Genomic DNA, 20,742 nt, shown 5'->3' with positions numbered 1-20,742 from the left:
TCCCTGAGGAGAAACAGAACCATTGCATCATGAGGGAAGAGATGTATAGGCTGGAGAAACCAGAAACTGAAAAAAGCTTAATAAAATGATCACTTCCCTGTGGAGTGTGATCAAACTATTTTTAAATAACAGCCTTCACTATTCACATAAGAGAAAAAGTCAACAATAAAATCAAAACCCCTCGCAAAAGCCTATTGGAAAAAATGTGAACTGTTTTTGAACTACTGGACACTGACTCACTGTATACAAGTAGAAACAGAAAATTAAGAAGTTCGGAATAAAGGAGACAAGCCAAACCTGTTCATTGATGGAGCTGTAATCGTTGGTCGTGGAGACGTCATCGTCCTCCGAGTCAAACAGACCCTCCTGATTGTCCAGCAGCTCTGCCAGGACTCTGCTGACAGACTCCTGGTCACGAAGGTCCTCTCCTTCTGTTGACAGACTGCAGATAGAGGACGAGAGAAGAGCATGCGGTGTTGACTGCATACTGCTTTTCATTAGACACTAATACTTACTGTAACTGAATAAAGTCTCTGCGTTTTCGCTTATGCAGAGTTGCAAGAAAAAGTTTGTGAACCTTTTGGAATCATCATGCTTTGATTACTCATAAAATGTGGTCTGATCTTCATTTAAGTCACAATTATAAAAAACACAATCTGACTACACCAATAACACCCAAACAGTTGTACTTTTTCACCTCTTCATTAAACACACTGAGTAATTGTTCACAGCACAGAATGAAAAAAGTATGTCAACGTTTGTGCGAATGATCGTCAAAATCTACTTGGAGTCAGTTGTTCCAAATAAGGAGATGAGATTGAAAATGTGGCTTTTAGAGGTGCTTCTCCCTATAAATAAAGAAGGGTATTGCTAAGATTTTAAAGGTACTTCTGCTTTCACCAATACTGCTTATCGATCCAGTACTTTAACAAGAACAGTCCAAAAGTACCGATAAGAATACGGTTAGTTAGTCTTGTTTTTTAAGAGAAAAAAACTGAATAAAGAACAGAATACAGATTGCTCATATGTACTGTATAAGAATTTAAATTAACATCAACAGTAATGTTGTATTGACGGATATGATCAGAGCACTGTGGACAGTGTGACATGTTTTACTTAAAATATTATCCAATGTGTTCAATAAACTGTCCATCATTATATCAGAATTAAAAGCTCCACGTTGAACAGATAATAAGTAAATGTCAATACATTGTGCTGATAATACTTGTTTCATTTTTCACTTTTGAGTGTAAAATAAATGCAGGACTTTGACAGTATTTTTACTGTGATTTTCATAGCTTAGTGAAGAAAACAGTTTTTTCTTCCACTAACACAAACATTCAGGCAGAGAAAAATTGAAAATAAAGTCAGACAGGTTTTGTCTGCAGCCTCCAGATCACAAAATCCTGCTGCTCTGAACTCGACAGTTCAGATGATGGCCTGAATTTCAGACCGAATTCATGAACAGTCAACGTTTAATAAACAGTTGGAGAACACTTACTTCTTTCTTACGTAACCATTAGCCTGTGCTCGTATGATGTAGTTAACTCTGTGTGCGGGCTGCTAGCAAACATAACAAACCTGATTAGTGAAGGATTAACCATGAGCTCAACAGTCAAACATTGTACCGTCTGCACATGATGAACTTTTACTGAAAGTTCCGACAGAATGATCGTGTTTCGTAATGACTTGTTACTTTTGTGGCAACAAACACAGGGGAAAAGTTGGAGTTGTGGTGACTTATAGGTTATTATACTGTGATTTTACTGATGCAGCTCACTGGAGATCAAATTCTGTGGCCTTTGGACTAAAATGAGTTTGACACCTCTGATCTTTACTGTGAAATACAACAAAATGGAATCAGATAAAATAACACAGCCCTGCATCTGATGATATGGGTCAGTTTGAAGTAGGTGATTTTATGTCCAATGAATTGTGTATTGATAAAATGTTTTAAAACTGTAGTAAAAGCTACAATAGCAGTTGTCCCACTGTACATTTTAATCCACATTGCAACTGTCAATTCACACCATCTACTGCTTCGCAAGCAAAAGTATGGTTGCAAACTATAAAAAAGCACATAATCAAAGTGGATCTGTAAAAGTTTTGAGGTAAAAGCATCAGGGTATATGAGCATGACCTTGGTCACACCTAGCTCACAGCACTGGACAGACCACATTATTTTGCAAACGTACACAATTGTGATTATTAACCACAATTGTCAAAATACCCAAAAGAGCCAACTCACTGGAAGATGTCAGGTCCGAAGACGGCGGCCAGCGTCCCAATGTTCCAGCTCTCCTGCTGAAGTGATGCCACGCTGGATAGGAAGCGGCACAGGAAACGCAGCAGACCATAGTTCAATTGGGGAAGTTGCTGTAGCAGATACTTCAAGTTTCTACACAGTTCTTCGTCGTTGCTGTAATCTGGAGATGTTTCAGAGCAGAAAACAGGATGTCAGCATCGCAGGTATCATTACTACAAACTGCACCATTGTTTTATGTGTGCATCTACCAGTGGGCCATCATAATAACAGCAGGTATAACAATGTACTAATTCCGCCACAGGACAGACTTGATGTTCTCTGCAACACGGTGGAAAAATATAAGTGCATATATCACTTCTGGTATTGTCCAAAAAGAATTGGAAAATGTTGACATATTGGAAAAAATCCAACACTTTGCATTCCTATTATCAAGAAAGTGTCCCTTCCCAGATGACCTTAAAAACTCTTAGAAGAGTACACGAGCAGGATAAGTTCTCTGGGAGAGGTGAAATATTGTGAAACGGGATGGCAGTTGGGAGGAAAATGTGCATAAAAGGTAACACTAATGTGTACCGCAGTAGTGCTATTATAAGATATGTATAATAGAATGAGAAATAAATGACATGACATAGAGTCCTCAAACCCCCAACACAGTTCAGCTTTAATCTGCATGAAAGCAACCGGAACAACCACCATCATGACATGGGGATTAGAGCCGATTATCTTGATAAAACAGAGACAAACGAGGACAGGGCAAAGAGGCGAACAAAAAGGAATGGAACAAATGTTAAAATGGGTGATTTTTGTGGAAGTGATTAGACACTGTCCATTAAAACACCTATAATTCCATCGCTTCTTTACTGAGACTGTGACTGTTTCATCTGACTGTGGGGAACGCTATGAATCATATATTTAAATATTCTGATGATTTGCATCACTGTGGTTTTCTTGTTTTTCCCCCAAAAAATTTAAACTTTTGTCAAATGAAAGAACAAAAAAATGGTGAAAGATGGTGTCTAAGCAACAAGGGGACCTTATTAACACAACCTCAGATTTTGAATTTAAAAGACCGTGAACAGATGAGGCAGACAGTCTGAAGACAAGAACTGATGAAAAGTGAACCTCAGTACTGTAGATGGAAAAAAAAACGTGTTACGAAATAGTTTGTTTTAGCTAATTTCCACTTCATTTTGTGATCAGACCACTGCTCTGTGTTCACAGCTTGGGTAACCAACGTCTGCCGACATGGACACAGTCATAACAGCTTAACACAAAATCAACTTGGATGAAAGTCCAGAAATAGCAGACAATAGTGTATGCTCTGCATGTTTTTCGAATAGTTACGGTCAGCTCTCGTTTGATATGAAGGTCATTCCATCTAAAATCAAATAACTCTGAAAAAGGTTCCCACCTGTTTAAATATGCCTATATTAGAAAACTGTTTTGGCACAGAAGGAATGATGGTTAGAAGAAGAGCCTAGTATCAAATTGTAGGTAACAATTTACTCTTTCATATGCTACAACTTGTTTTAACCAACCACTTTTCCCACATGTTGATATGACCTGTAATCTGCCCAATGATGTTGATGGTCAAAGTTGATGATCGAAAAAATTGTGCAAAACCAGATTTTGGCATCTCTGAAAAAATCATGTGGGTATCTCATGTACTTATGAAGCTATGAGGGCTCAAACTGCTGGAAAAAACTCAAATAACCTACTCTTATGTAATTCAAGGGCCTGTAAGACAGAAAATATGCACACTATGAAGGTACAATTTTACATACATTAATTGGACATACTAAAGTTGTACAAAAAAATCCAGTTAATTCTGAGGGGCTACGGTTGGAGGCACTGATTGAATATTTCATGGAATGAACCATTAAATACATTTGTGGATTATGCACAACATTTGCAAAACTGTGAGGCTCCACACTGGGTTCTGGGAGGAACAGAAACTGCGTAGGATACCTGCATGAACTAACCTTGAGACAGAGAAACAACAAACAAATGGATTAGTTTCTGGTTTTTGATGGGATAAAAAGTGAAAGATGGTGGAGTGATTGACTGAAGAAGAAATGCAGAACGACATGAGAGGAAGAAAAGCAGACCCTGTCACACACCTTGGTGAAGCTGTAGTATGTGTCCTTGTATAGCCGTTGGGATAACGGGCTCAGGAAGCTCCTGCAGAAAGAGTCGGAGCAAACTGACCGCTGACGCCAGATCGGCTTCTTTCTCCAGCTCCACCTCCTCACCGCTATCATAGCGCTGACGGAGCCAGTCCACTCGCTCTGCGTTGCCATTAACCAGGAAGAGCCCCTCTAAGTCCAGATGACCTGATGACGGAGAGCAGCAGTGATTAATATGTGGGTTAAACTACCTTACAGAGAAACTGTATATTAATGCAGAATTTCTATACCCTCATATTTTAAGAGCTTGCTTTGGTCATTAAGCAAACATCTTTGTTTACAAATTCCACTTGTCTGTTTTAACAAACATGACTTCAGATTAACAAAACTGCTAAAATAACCTCAACATAGCTTTATGCTTCCACCTCTAAATAAAAGACTTGGTCACAGCTGAGGCATTGCATTAACACCAATCGTAGGTTTGTAAATTTCAGCTGTCTTGTTCCAGTGATAAATGGGGCATGCGTGTCGGGTTGTTCTGCACTTGTAGTAAGTATCAGACATGTGTACAGTCTTTCTGGTATGAGACTCCTAAGCTGCGAAGGAACGGAGAACTCCAGAACTGTTGGCTGTAGTCTCCACTCCATAGCAGCCACATTTTTGTGTGCTTGTCCGGGATGCATTTGTGGGTCAGTAAAAGTTGTTGATAGCTGTTGTCAAATGCAGAGGCTGAATCCACTCAAAGATGCCGCCCACTAACACAGAACCTTCAGAGAGCCTTTTAAACTGACTGAACCTGAGCCTTTTTCCAAATCGACAAAATATGGAAACGCAGAATCTGAAACCGATGTTGCACTCAGATGTTCATTGTCACCTGTTATTGGCATTCCTTTTATTAATCTGGTTTACAGCCAGGAATTCACCACCATATTGTCATCAGTGTGTTAATACAACCTAAATTACATCCATGCTTACATTTGATTTCCATTACTTACATCTCACAATACTTTTTTCATTGGACAGGCTCTAGTGATAATAATGGCTAGTACGCTTGCATGCAAATAAATAGTGTGATGTCTCAAATTACAAGTTTATGAAAATTATCTGAATTCTGAAAAATAAACTGACATGAAAGGGAGAGGTACACCAATTGAGCTCTCTCAACTTTGCAATATTCATTTTCATCTACACACGTAAAATGATCCAGATCCTGCAACAGCTTATGTAAATTCAACTTAAGAACAGAAGTACAAAGATATGCGTGTATGTATACAAAGCATTTGCGTATGTTGACTCCTCCCTTATCGCTATAAAACAGCAGGAGCATGACCACCCGGACTGCTATCATTCCTACATGCGACAACATCACTGAGTGTTTGTGATGGATGTGACAAACAGATAACATCAGAAGGTCCTGTTAGGGCTTTGATATTATTTTTAGAATTACATGCTTTTTTTCTCTCTTTTACATAACGTGCTATCAGTTTATCTTGTACCGTGTTGATGTTATGTACTGTGTTGTCACATAAATCTGCTGCAAAGTAATTTTTTTCTGCATCTGTAATTACTACTGCTAAACCACCCAGTTGTGATAGCTGCACAAACAAACACCAAAGTTATTTTGATAATTTTAGCACCAAATACTGATATGCATGTAATGGATATAATTCTACACACTTGTCTTTTTTTATACGTATAGCTTAAAATCAAGCACTATTTGTAATCCCTAATGTATTGACTCCAGGCTCCTCTTGGGCTACTTTAGTTCTGCAAATGTTTCATATAACAATAGGGAGAATTGACTACACTAGGAAGTAAAGGCAATGATTGTCAAATGAATGTTAGTAGGCCTGTTTGGCCATATTCTAGGCTGGTTCCAAAACAAAACAGTTAACTAGTGGAGTGGTTCATCAACCCTCAAACTACCTTGCACATAAAGTTGGCCAATCTAGACTAAATTTTAAAGTATTTATACTAGTTTTGAAGTGCAGTACTCAGTTTGGGCAAAGACTGTATCGTCTTTCCTCAGGTGACCACAAAAAAGTGACAGAGATAGTTGCATGAAGAAATTAAGTACAAAGCTCAAGAGACTGCATCCTTTCTCACCACTAATGAATGGTACTAGTACTCATACCTACACTGCATAGCGATCCAGTACTTTAATGGTAATTTTTGATTCTGTTTTGTCAAAAACAAATCAAGAATAGAATTAATATTGCTTTATTTTCTCATACATACTGTAAATAAACTCTGCACTCTGCAACAGGATTGTTTTGAACAAATAAATATAGCAATCTTATGAATATAATCAAATCACTTTATAGAGACTAATGTTGTGGTGAAGGGAGTGTTTATAGGAACTGTGGTCACAGTCTCAGGTTTTACTCACAAAATAAAATATCATATATTGTGTTTCATGAAACTTCCAGCATTATAAAGCAGATAAACATTTTGGCTTAAACAGATATTCAGTAATTCATCTTCTGTCTTTACTTTTTCTTTGGCAGTATTTTTACTCCGTGATATTGCTAGTTTGATTGAAGAAAACTACTGAAGTACTTCCTCTACCACTAACACCAACATTTAGTTAGAGAAAGGGTGAAAATAAAGCAAGACAGAGTTTGTATGAAGCTTAAATCCCCCCTGCTGCTCTGTGGGCTTTGAAACTGTATTTCTGAACGACAGTTTAGTTGATGCTCTGACCATTTTAGACTGAATTTATGAAGACAGCTACAGCTAAACAATCGGCTGGTTAAGGATTACTTTAATTCATTAACCTGTGTTTGTATAATTAAGTTAAATCCATGTGTGGGCTGCTAACACCAGCTACATAACATCCCCGGGTTAGAGAAGGATGAACAACAACCTACGCAGTCAAACTGCATTTCTCCGACGGAGTGCGTGTTTGTCTGGATGTAACTTTGTCTGGATGTTTTGACAGGCAGCTCGTGTTTCCACCTTTACATGCAAATGAACTGTTAGGCTTGTGGCAACAGACATTGTCATCAACCCTAGTGAAGTGTAATTGCACTTTGGAACGTTTATTTCTCTCCTTCACCATCACTAAGAGCAGGGTCTCTCAGGAGCTGCAGGTGTGTGACAGACTGTTGCTCCATCCTTCACACTTAGACTCCAACACAGACAACTAACTTTTGGATTTGGAAAGCAAAACTGCATCATAGACAAAAGTCTTATGGTGGTGAGAGAGAATATGTAACGTAACGTTTGTACCGATAGCAAATCAGAGCTTATTGATCTGATATTTAAAAATCTTGACCCATCTCTAGATGTCATGCTCATTGGATTATTAGTTTCAGAAGTGCACAAGAATGATCAGAAACTCAGCTTCCCAATACACCAACAACCACGATGTTTGATGCACACTCATGCTCGTGCTTTAAGTGGACACTATTGATTTTCCTCATTAACACCCAATGCTGTCACATCAGAAGTAATTACAAGTCTCAGTGGCTATCGCAGAAGAACAGATTTAAATGCAAAAGGCAAGTTAATGTTTAAAGATGTTTAGGTGGTAAATTTGTGACATGCAGATTATGAAACGACTGCCTGATGATGCTTTATGACTCCCATTCATTCCCTGGTTTCTCATCCATTAATAACTCACATAACACATTCCAACTGCTTAGCAGGAGTCCTGTGGGACTTATTCCCCTTTCACAGCTCCACAAAATAGTCTACATGCAGCACAGTAACGAGAAGTGACTACAGAGTTAAACGGCCACAATCAGAATTACTGGGGCTAAAACTGCCTCTCTCTGATGTCTCTGATTTTGCTGATTCATTGTGATTTTATTCAAACATTCCTCAGCCCAACCCAATACACAAATAAAACCTACCAAGGCAGCTGGTTTGTGGCCAAGCTTTGACCTGACACGCCTGTAAATGTTTAGTTTTTGATCTCTGTCAAAATTACATTTTACCTTACAATCACCACACCCTGTTTCTACTGAAATCTCGGTCATCACACACACACAAGCTAGGAGAGATTAAAGCCTTTTCAGTAACTGAATAAGTTCCTGACAACCTGCACCGCTCTAATTAATGCACCAACAGAGACCCAGGAGGATTAGAGACTTATTACATAACCTCATATGGTCGGACAGTGCTCGGGTCACACAAACCACCAACCTGCTTCACTCGTCACTTGAGGGGATATGAGGTGACACTTCACTTCAGTAGTTTAAAAAAATGTCCACTGACTTGACAGATTTTAAAATAAAGTGTCTTGCGTCTGCTTTGTGTCTGACAGTGCTGACTGCACAATAGCAGACTGAAAAAGGAAATTACAAAAGGAAGCTTTTTCTATTGTTTAACTTGTCACTGCAGATATGTGTTTGACATCCTTTCTTGAAGTACTGATGAAGTTTTAGGACCCCAGAGCCACGTAAAATGCCTATCCAACACTTATTTTGTTTAATATGGAGATGTGCCTAGTGTGTCCAGGCTGCTATTGACCTGCCTTGTAAGCTTTTTATCTGAACATTTATTCCTGATCAATCTTCAAGAGTTTTTTTTTTTTTTTTTTTAGTTATTACTGCAAACCATTTATTGATTTCTCAGCATTTTCTTAAATCCGTGACATTTTTACCGTCATGTAATTGCTTCTCTCATGAGACACCAAGAACAGCAATAGTCTTTACATGTTATGTAATTTTATCTAATATCCAACCTGGAGGAATTTTGTACAAGCCGGAGATACCGTCACAAGCCAAAGACAAATTCTTGTGATGGCTAAAAGCCTGCCAGAGAGGGAAAATCACAGTTTTCCTCATCTCTCTCATCTTTCAGAGCAAGATGGCTTAGCTGTCAACCAGCATTTTTTTGATAACATGACTGAGGGTCAGCACTTTGGTAGGTAACTCTCTTCCCTGTCTGTTCTGTTTTCACAAGTGGATTTGCAGTTGACAGAACGGTTATGTAACGAATGAAGAAGCTGACCGTGGAGCTGCCTGCCAGTGTTTTTAGAATTCATCATAAACTGGATCTCACCTAACAACATATTTTGATTGTACTGTGATGAAGAGCTGTCACTGAAGCTCAAAAGCAGCAGGTTGTTCATGGGAAACTGAAACATCACAACAGCCATCAGATATAACTGAACTAACATGAAGGTGCAAACTACTGCTTTAAACTACTGTTAAAGTAAGAGTATTAATAATTTTAGGTTGAAACCAGTTATGCAGTAATATATGATACTTTAATACTGATAATACTTTTCATCTAAAGAATAAATAACATTCTACATCTTCACTAAAAAGCATCAAGTTTGAATAGAAGCTATGAATTATTATTAGTAGTAGTAGTATCAAAGCTTAATGAACTGTACAAACAAACTTCAAAGAAACATTTTAACTGAGGAAAACTACAGACAAATATAAACTTTTAACAAGTGTATGAAGAAAGAGCAGGAAACCTAAATATGTGAAAGACCTGCTCTAGTCCCATCCAAAGAGAGATTTCTGCAGGCCTGAGGCAACATGTAAAATTGAATCACGAAAGATTTAGAGAGAGACTTAGAGTATGTAGACTTCAACTTGTAACTGCTCGTGCTTCTATTTTATATGCTGAATGTATGAGGTACTTAGATCATTTTTACAGTAAAGAGGCAATTTAATCAAAACTGCCTTGTTAAAGTAAAGATGTGAACTCAAGTCAAATGAAAATGGTGTTTCATTCAGTATGTGACAAATTTTTGTGCATACTCGGGCACTTTCCCTTCCTGTTGATTACAAAAGATTAGAATTCTCAGCAGACAGATTTACGCAAACTCCTACTAACAAATGCACTACCACAAGCACATGGGATTGTGTATGAGTCATGCAAGTATCATATAGATGTGACACACTGTATAAAAAAACTTTTAAACAAAGTTATGTTTTAAACTATTTGCACAAATGGGAATAAAATCAGCTTAAGTCTGCTGAATGCCCTTAAAAAAAAAAAAAAAAAAGAGTTGTACTGAGAACTACTGAGTGTATTCATCACTCACCGTGCTCCTCAATGTAGTCGACAATGTGTTTCACCAGTGCAGGAACCTCATGGCCGCTGATTGTGTGTGTGCGTGTCACCTCCTCCAAAGGAACGCCAAAAACCCGTGTGGTGCTGGCTGAGCTCCCGCCCTCGTTGCCTGGCAACGGAGACACGCTCTTCCTCATGGCCTCCTCCTCCTCCTCCTCACCACAACCCCGCCAAGACCTCACGTCTTCCAAATAAAAAAAAAAAAAAAAAAAAAAAAAACGGAGTGAGATTAGACAAAAAGTGAGAAATACAGCTTTGGTAAAGGATGCAGCCCTGCATGAGACTTCAGTGTAGTAAACACAATCATGAGGACTGAGAGAAATGCGAGGAGACAAGAAGAAGAGTCACTAGCAGAGTCACTGCTTCTGTTCAAAAACAAACCAAATCAGCACATAAACCTCCAGCGACTGGATATACACAATGCACATTATATGTGTACATGATATTATGTACACACGTACTACAGACTTTGTTACACTGTTCTGTGTGTGATGACGTACCTACTATGCCAATTACAACTTGCATTGTATTATTTATTATTTACACTGTATCACAGATATTTACGTTCTACACCATGCATAGCTACCACTTACGCTACACACTAACTGATCATTCAGGACTCATGACACATTATACTGTGCAAAATAACAGATTACAGCATTCATTTCACCCATTGTCACCCCAGTAGCGAGTATGATTATGTCTGATGTATGCTTGTGTTTTTTAGTTTAGTCTTTTTTAATTTACCTTATAATTATTTTAATTTTCATACTATTCACACTTTTATTTCTGCGCTGTGAAATGGATGGGAGAAATGTCGTTTCGTTTAACTGTATAATGTGTTACGAACATTGCTGAACGACAGCAAAGCTGAAGTTGAGTTTAGTTGAGAGAGTGGTTCTACTCATTGTTATATGCTGTTGTGTGGGAAGGAAGGGGGTGAAAGGACGATAGGTTATTGACCTGCAGGGTTATTTACACCTGGTTCCTTCAGGAGAAAGAAGAACAGATGAGGAAACAGAAAAAGGCAGAGTGCAAGAGAAATTATGACAAGAAAACCTCATATCATCAAATTTAAGATGCTTTAACCAACAAATGTTTTAAGTGTTTTAATGAAGAATGACTGAAACGATTAATATAGAATCTTAACAGCTGTAGTGTCATCTTCTGTCTGTTGACCAATTGTCGAGGGTAGAGTAAATATTCGAAATACTGCCCTTCTGACTGTAACCAAAAACCATTAAACAGCACTCCTACCCCCAACATAACTCCAGAATAATGTTGAATCAACACCTTTCTTAACATATTGTCATCAGACTCTTTGAAAAGGGTTGGATTTGTACTAAGATTGTTGTATTGAGGTTAGTTAGACCTAAAGCTAGCTGAGTTTTAGCTAGGTGTAGCCAATGAACTGGCAACTGCATATATGTTGAAGTGCGCTCTTTACATATAGTCTATCATCATCAGTCTATCGGCCTAAAACTTCTTCTTCTTCTTCTTGTTTTTCTCATTATATTGTATTGTAGATATAGTGCATATACCTCACCTCCTGAATTTATAGTTGTGTTTTCTTGCTTTTCTTACTGTCACTTTGCTGCCGTGATGTTGCGAATTTCCCCTTGTGGGACTAATAAAGGATATTCTATTCTATTCCACCTACAAATATGGTCAATCTGTGATTCTAAAATTGCAAATCTGGACCACAAGTGGATGTTTTTTTAATATATATAACAAGCTGTAGTGAAACGTGTTTTCAAAGGAATTGTATTTGTGTGTGTGTACTCCAACATCTGCGGAGTCACATCAGGAGTATATGTATATATAAGTATGGCTAATGTAGCACACTATCATTCAATCTGTATACAGAAATATTGCATCAACTATCTGCTCCCAGAGGAGATGTTCTAAATTTCATAAACATGAAAGGTCATTAAGGCAAAGTGAATTTCCCATTGCTTCATGGTTTGTTATGCCATCTGTCACTATCATTCCAGTCCCTTTGCAAAGGGGATGACAACAACAATGGAATGGAAATCAGTGCAAGATAAGTAAACAAAAGCAAGAATCTGAGGCAATAATTTCTTTTTAAAGTCTAACTTTGATGATGGTCGGTTGGTGACTAATCTGAATGCAAACAGTGGCAGATGGTGTCCAGTCCACTCATCAGAGGAGGAGGAACATCACCAAATGTTTATCAGAAATGTAATCTCAGTTGGCTTCAGTTAAATTTAACTCCCGGCGTACATAAAAATGATACTTTCAAATCCTTTCAAATGTGCACTAGTATTAATAGTATACATAGGCTATATTTCTAAACATTGTTTTCAGTATCAAAGTCATAAGTTGAAAGTTGCAGTAGATCAGAATAACATCCTTATCAGGCCTGGAATTTCAAATGACATAATAAAGTTTCCAAAGCACAATGAACACTGCATTGCTCCAAAATAGACACACACTAATATGGGGTTGTCAGAATAGAGTGTTCTAATAAGAAAGCAGCTTTTCTGGTTTGCAGTGGTCAGCTGTTTACTCCTCCTCTGACAGCCAGTTTAAAAGCAGTTGTTTGTGAGGAAAGCCAACAATGTGGTGAGAACAAACTAGTTAATTGCATTCTGTTGACTTGAAACTGCTAACTGACAGCTAACTACGTCGTAGTTGAGTATAAGCCGATATTAAATACCCAAGATATTCATGGGAACTGATACAGTATATGGCATATGTTTGCACAAGTATTTCTATACAGGTTGCATAACACAGACTGTCGTTCTCTGCTGGCATTAAACTGTACATTGTGTTTTCATTGGAAAGAGTAAATAAGAAATGAAGAAAAGTGAAGTGGAGAAATGGCAGATCATCTTGTACTGAGGCTGTTGACGATGGAGGTGAAAATGGTGGGTCAACAGTAAAGAAGTCCTCTTGAAACTTTGACCAAAGTTATTCTATTAGAGAAAGCTCTTGCCCAGTCATTTATGAAGGTATGATATATTTAAAAAGCACTGTACATTATGGCACTGTACACAACAATTGTACTTGGTGGAAATGTGCAGTATATTGTATTTGTGTTTCATGTTTTATAACCATTTAGGCTCCATGTATGTACATCTGTGTATGCGTACTTACCGTGTAGCAGTGAAAGTGTGTCCTATCCTCTCCTCCCCTGGCCAGTAAACCACTGAACCATCTATGGTTGCTTCAGGTTGTGGCAGAAGATGAGCCGGTAGTTCCTCATTGACGGACCGCTAATCCCTCTTGCAGGATTCCTTCTAGCTACACTGAGGAGAGCCAGGGAGGAACAAAGAAAGAGGAGATAGTGACAGAAAGAGAAGGAGGGGGGGTGAGGCAGACATGAGGAGAGATAAAAAGATGGAATGTTTTAGTAACAATTCCCGGTATGTCAGTAAACATATGAGTTGCTACTTTCTCTTGTAAAACAAGGTGACTGTGTTGTTTTACTAGCGGCACCATGTTTGCATCACAATATTATGTTAGTATTATGATGCACATGATGAAATGCATACTAGATTTGTAAATGTTTTTTTTTTTTTATATTCAATTTCATTTCAGTATGAACAAGACATAGACAAGAGTAAACAAAAAACACCACCTTCAACATCCTTTGGCTGTCATGAGCAGCACTGGACATGATACCGAATACTCTTGCACTGAGCGGTAATACAAAATTATCAGCATGATAAAAATGGTGAAACTGTCATTAATCAACACAAGATGTACTTCTTAACCGAAACTTGCTGCAGCATGTTACTGGTACCACAGATAATTAGCTTCACTCCACCTGGGCACACCTTTAAGTCCACTTCTTCTGTGCACACAAACTTCCCTCAATCTTGGACTAGTTGCTTGAAAAACCTCCCACATCTGTGTGTCCCAATCAATGGTTGGGGAAAGTTAAAGCCAGTTTCTTTTACAAAACAAGACTCTGTTATCTTCTCATTCAGTATTTCATGTGGTAATAACATCAAGAAGACTTCTCCTGCTTTGGTTTTTGGTAATCCCTTTTGCAGGGGTGCAATGCATTACAAAACTCTGTGGTTCAAATCATATCACGGCTTTTGAGTCATTGTTTGGATCACAGATTAGAGATCAGAGATTTAAGAAATGATTCCTCATCTAGGTGAAGGTATTATGTAACAACTACCAGGTCCAAATACTTCTTTAAAATTGTGAGATAGCCTTGATGGAGAACTGAACATTCGAAGTGCCCTTCTAGTTACTTTAAAAAGTAATAGTGCCAGTAAAAGTGTATTTCACTCTATAAAGCTTAAACTGAGCAATTAAGCCATGGCTGATATGTGCTGGACCATGGATGGGGATCCATACAAATCATGAATCACCTATCATCTGTTACACCACGATGTCTTTCTTATGCTTCTTCACTGCCCTCTCTACTTTTCTCCACTCCTTCCTCTCTGATCTCATCTTCGAAGCTTGGCATGTCAGGTTCTCCAAGAGTGTACTGGAGGACTGAATAGAATAATGAAAGAGACACACACTTGGCAAGATTGCAGTGCCATTATGTTTAACAGGTCTGTGCATGCCCGTGTGCACACCCATGTGCACAAACTGTCACATTCAATCCATTAGGTGTGTACCTTTAAACTGTTGTCACTTCAGTCTCTTACTTTGTGTGCTTTGCTTGCTTGGGCTGACCAGTGATTGGAGACAACAACAGCTTACAAATATGTGCATTTAATTTTCTGAACACGTGTGTGCAAGTTAGATTACATATCAGATGAGATGCAGTGGGTGAGTGTGTGTTGGTGTGTGAGTCCAACAGTGTCTGCAACACATGCAGCTGGATGGCACTGGATAAGTTTTGTACTATGCACAACAACTCTCTTATCCTCTCTTTTCTGGTGGAATACAAGTGTCCCTGTTGCTCCTCTTTTTTTCTTCAACCCTCTTGTGTCGCTTCTTTTCTTTCATTCATCCTTTTCCTGCATGTTGCACAAGCCATCCGACCTACTTAGTCTGTTCCACCTTTATGTCAAGAGGAGCTCAGGAGTACAGATGAGCAGGAACAGACATTGCCATGACAGGAAAATACTGAGCTAAGAAACATAAGTATCAGCTAAGTGCCCTGCTCATGCCTTTGTCTCTATCACCATAACCAGCTTAATACTTACAAAGAAAAAGACTTGCTCTATTCTTTCAAATCTTTAAGAAGTATCTATCTTTACAGAAAGAGTTACATGACTGAATCATGAAAGTACCCAAAGCTCATTATACAATGTTCAGCTGGATCATATACTAATAGTACAAATTTAGCAAGCTTTTTTAAGGGTTTTAGCAACTACCACACAAATATGACCCTTTGTCACGATATGAATGCTGGAAACTCTGGAAACTGCAATGCTTCAAATACTGCAGATACAAGGAAAATAATGAAATGCAATAACAGAAACAGAAAAAAGTCCACAGTTAGAACAGATGGACTGACTAAGCCATAATAATAAAATGGCCTTTGTAAGTGTTTTGGTCAACATAATACCCAAATCCTCGTCATTAACCTTCTAAGTACACTAAATGTTTTACCAGGTTGTGTGGGACAGTACTGATACGGACTTTTTATATTACACTTTTTCGGAACAAAAAATTAAATAAAATAGTATTCCATGTAAAAGCTGCTAAGCACAATATGTGATTCTTTGCCAAATGTTCTTCAGAGGAAGATCATACAGGGGCTATCACACACTTACCACCAGCTATTTTTACAGAGTTACATATTAGATCAAATCAATACAATTCTGATGTATATTTTTCCAACTCTGAAATGAATCTTTCTTTTATGCCCATTCAGGGACTCAGTCCTGTTTTTACTAATTATGATATCAAAATATCCTTTTTGTTTTTGTCAGTACAATCAGTGTTCATTCTTACTTAAAGGCAAAAATGTTGAGAAGGTGTTCAACATCAATGCCTTTATTGGTGGCTGATGAGCTGAATCTTATTTTCAGGTTTTCCCTTCACTTAAGCATACTAAATGAATGTTTCAGAAGTCTTGTGTTTTGCTTATAATGATTGCTAAATTAAAGAAATTGTTAAACCTCTTTCTTTCCAAAACCAACTCAGCTGGCACTGCTTGTCTGTAAGCCTCTTTAAAAGCTAGAGAAAATCCCACGATTGTATTGGGTCAGAGCCCTGACCATTGAAACCAAAAGACACACCACAAGCCAGACAGCTTTGTTCCCTGCAAACTAAGACAATATGAAAACCTCAACTGTTGCATATTTTTGAATACTGTATAATGATTATTAGTCCCAACAGGTTGGGGGCATCACTAGCACAATACCTGTGCCTGAGAGCAGCAGAGCCTCCACTGCCAGGCTCCACATACTTGAGTATTATCAGACAGAGAGACAGATCAGGAAAATGAGACTCTGAGATTAGAGAACTCACTGTTCCTAAACTACTGCCTTGTCTGTCAGGAAAACTGACCCTAAAAGGGCTGTGCAGTGACAGTTTGGTCAATGAGGAAACAGTCTAGAATTGCTGTCTGTTTCTTTCCGTGTGTCTGTGTGTCTTAATCCCTTAACAACCTTCTGCTCAACAATGAGGGACATTGTTAAAGGGAAAACTGAGAAAGTTAAGGCAGAGTGCGCTAGAAGAGGGGAAAAGAAAACGTGAATGAGAACATGAGGACCAGGAGGGAAAGAGGCCAGCCAAGAACATAAGAACAATACACAGAGAAGTCTACAAGAAGAGACGCAACTCAAGAAACAAGATGGTGTACAGCCATGTTCACATTACTTTGATGAGAAGGCACTTTGTTGGCTAATCAAGGACATAAAAGCACATCATTCTGAAAGGCAGATGCATATTTCTATTGTTTACCTCACAATAACTTGGAGAGAAGATGAATGCATTGTCTATGTGAACTTTACAAAGCTGTAAATCCTCCTAATGGTGCTATAAACTGCTGTGCGGCATTTTGGCATCTAACCTTCAACATATGGCTCAATTAATCAATCTGGCATTTAAGGATTGTATTTCATTCTCTCCAGTGCTTTAAAAGAACATGCCGCCACTTACACAGCACCTTGCACGCTTTTAAATACAGAGCTGTTGTTGATCTAAACAGACCAAGACTTTAGCTACAATTCTACTCATGTTAAAAGTGTGCAACTTCTGATTTTCTACTTTCAAAAGGTGTTAAACACAACCACAGTGCAGTCCAGAGGTAAGCTAAAGGAACTGTGTTATCTTAAGACAGTCAACTACAGCAAGTGTAAAGATTAATTACAGATTTGACTATGAGAAAAATATGTCTTTCAGCTTTAGGAGACAGAGCAGGCAAAAACAAATGACACCTATCACACCCAGCTTGAATCACAGAATGTTTACAATACTGCCTTTACTACAGTAGTGCTAGCAGTAGATTTAAACGAATATACTCTATATTTGTGTAACTATTAATATTTATAAGTAATTATATGATTTTGCACTCAGGTCTCTTTTGCAAATTATATTTTGATCGCAACCAGACTTCCTGATTAAATAAACAAAAATCAATCTCAAATTGTTTGTTTCTAAAAGCAGCACCTTCCCCTCTGGAAATGCACATCCAGAAATCAAACCGGAGCAGTGGTCTGTCAGGAGGCAGCCTTTTGGAGAAAGGTCACAAGTTCAATACCTGCAAAGCATAAAATATTTATGGAAGAAAAGATGACCAGACACTCTACTAAAAAACTCTATCCTCTGTAATGCAACTTAAACAGAACAATCCCTGATTTAAATATCAGGAAACAAGTATTGCACGCATAAGCAAAAAATGTGGGAACAAAAACCCTGTTGGAATTAATCTGTGATCTGCCAAATAGCCTCAGTTCCTTCAAAACAAAGTGCATGACCAAAAAGAAAATAAAAAATTCACAAGACATTATAAATAAATCAGTAAGTTTCCTCCAACTTGCATCATATTATAAATACACTCCAAATAAAGCAGATCAAAGTAGTTAAACTCTGCACAGTCTATCACCACTAGCCAAACGATCACGGTCAACCAAAATCAGTGAAGTACAAAGTGATAGAGAGGTAGGTTGGACAGCAGGAATCCTCTTCAGATGTTAAATTCAATCAGATTTCTCTGTCAAAGCCGATAAACCCCAGGGAGAGATAGCTAAAAATATATATCAAAGTGTATTAAACTGATATAGGCTGCACAACTAAAACCAAAAAAAAAAGAAAACAGAAAAGAACTTTTCTCAGAAATAGATCTCCAGAGAAAGTGGTCTACTGCATCTCTTTCACTAAAATTCTTAAAGGTAAAACAAACGTAAAACACGTCTGAGCACAAAGAGGGGCTGAATGAACTCTACTGTCTAGTCTGAAATTCCACAAAACTATCAGGACAGGAATGAATGCCTGGTATTTTTGCATGTGTCTGCTGTCTTGGGTGTGTTGTGTATCTCAGGTCATTCTTTGCGCATACGTTCCTTGACTTTAACACAACACATAACTTCCCTGTACGCTGCAGTGTGAGCATGACCTTTCACACCCAAACAAGAACACACCCAAAGAACGCATTAAGGTCAAATAACACAGTAAGCAGAGATACAAATCTCTTCCATCAATCACTGAACATGTGACAAAGACTCTCATCTCCTTTGTCACAAATGGAATGAAAACGTCACTTTGAGTCCCTTTTAACAATAGCCTTATACAATCATTTTTTTAATGGTTTGTTTTCATTCATGTGAACACCTGTTCAGATGAATGTAAGATTTTGTTTTTCCAAAAATGAAAGTGGTAATCCTTTCTTTGAAGACTAGACAATTGCAGGTTCACAACCGCATATATTGAGTTTGAATGGAGAGAGTACTGGAATAGAGAGTGCTGCATTATGGCTTGTTTGTCGTCTTAATGTTGACAGGCAACCAAAGGACTTTCGGACTCAATTGTCCTTAAAAATGTTCTGTTAGCCTAGTTAAACCTACAGAAGTTTCCGAATACTTGTGTAATGTGCTTTGCTGCCATGGGAGAAATAAGCTGACAATGAGTGAAAACGAGTTCTAAGCATCAGCTGACGTTTTAACTGCAGAACTGGACCATGGACTGAATTACATCTACCAAGCAGCCAAGAATTAAGGCTACCACAGATGATGTGGTTCTCAAAAACACTGTTTGAAAAATGTTAACTGCCAGAGAAGATCATTTTGACAGCTTACAAGAGCCTGACAGAGAAGAGCGAGTAAGAGGATAACTGACAAGCTACATAAATGTAGGATTTCTATCTGCTGTAATGGGAGTATTTCAAGTTTCACTTTCAGGAGAAAAGCATTTCAGGGATTACACCCTTTTCTCCTTGAATTAACGGGATCCCTTATCTTCAGGGTTGTCTTATATTCAGCCCAATACAGTACATGTCATTGAAATATTAAACATTTCGAGTGCTATTTTATACGCAGAACACATTAATTTGCACAAATTGGTGATTTTCATCTTGAGTGCTGCTCATTCACTCTTACAATGCGTCACCTGATGGAAACGATGTTAATTTTCTACTAACATTGGGCCAGTTAGCCATGCGGGATGTCTCACTGCTTTGCAAGAACCTGCATAACAGGAAGTCTATCAATAATCTTCTTAAAACTATGAAACCAGTGTTTTGTGTTGGCTCAAGTGTTGTTAGCGGTGCACCCACACTATACACAGCTGTATCAATCCACTGTATACAAAACAGTAATGGATGGGTGTTCAAATAATACAACCTTTGCAAATGAAAGCCTATAGTCCACGACACAAAGAGAGGAAATGTAACGCCTATTAAAACCAGCAAACGCAGATGCACATGCACTCATATCTAATAAGCCTAAAGGTTAGGTGGAGACTTAAAACCTGCCGGTGCACATTTTTAAGTGTCTACCACTGGGACTAAGTTCTCTTGACTGACTTGTAGCAATAAGCAGAGATGAGGACTAATGGCCACCGTGACTTTAAGGTCAACAGTCAATAAGAAAAAAAAAGTCAGGTCGATACACATAACAATAGGAAGATGAGGAGTCGTCTTTTAGGGCAGTGGCTAGCAAAAACACTAACAGCAATTTTCCTTGCTTTCTGTCAACAGCAAACATAAACTATTACCTGAACAATATTACATGTGTACATCAAACTCTGTATATCATATTTTGCATTTTAATACATTTCCATAGCTGTGACTTTAACTTGTTTGTTTCACATTATGTTTCACTAAGCATATGCTTGAATAAGAGCAGACAATCTACAAAAATACAAACATCTACTTTCTCAAATGTAATGAATCTGTTTGTTTGTCTTTAGTATTCCTTCTGCAGT

General features: G+C 38.1%; 1 protein-coding gene across 5 annotated transcripts in view; it reads right to left on the bottom strand.

Annotated features, from left to right (window-relative positions):
- The window catches only part of fam13b (family with sequence similarity 13 member B), an 82,038-nt gene that overhangs the window by 49,744 nt on the left and 11,552 nt on the right, over positions 1-20,742 (bottom strand). For 4 of the 5 annotated variants that reach the window (XM_023288227.3, XM_035956336.2, XM_023288225.3 and 1 more), the window contains exons 2-6: positions 13,552-13,703; positions 10,403-10,615; positions 4,387-4,599; positions 2,249-2,426; positions 298-442 (exon numbers count right to left, since the gene is read on the bottom strand). In XM_023288227.3, coding sequence (XP_023143995.2) covers positions 298-442; positions 2,249-2,426; positions 4,387-4,599; positions 10,403-10,568 — 702 coding nt within the window. In that variant the 5' untranslated portion in view covers positions 10,569-10,615; positions 13,552-13,703. The remainder of the gene's footprint in view (positions 1-297; positions 443-2,248; positions 2,427-4,386; positions 4,600-10,402; positions 10,616-13,551; positions 13,704-20,742) is intronic. The other variant, XM_023288226.3, reaches the window with a different exon arrangement.

Source organism: Amphiprion ocellaris, chromosome 13 (genome assembly GCF_022539595.1).
Source record: "Amphiprion ocellaris isolate individual 3 ecotype Okinawa chromosome 13, ASM2253959v1, whole genome shotgun sequence".
Taxonomy (NCBI): domain Eukaryota; kingdom Metazoa; phylum Chordata; class Actinopteri; family Pomacentridae; genus Amphiprion; species Amphiprion ocellaris.
Note: the sequence above shows the minus strand (reverse complement) of the source record. Positions and strands in the feature narration are given on the sequence as shown.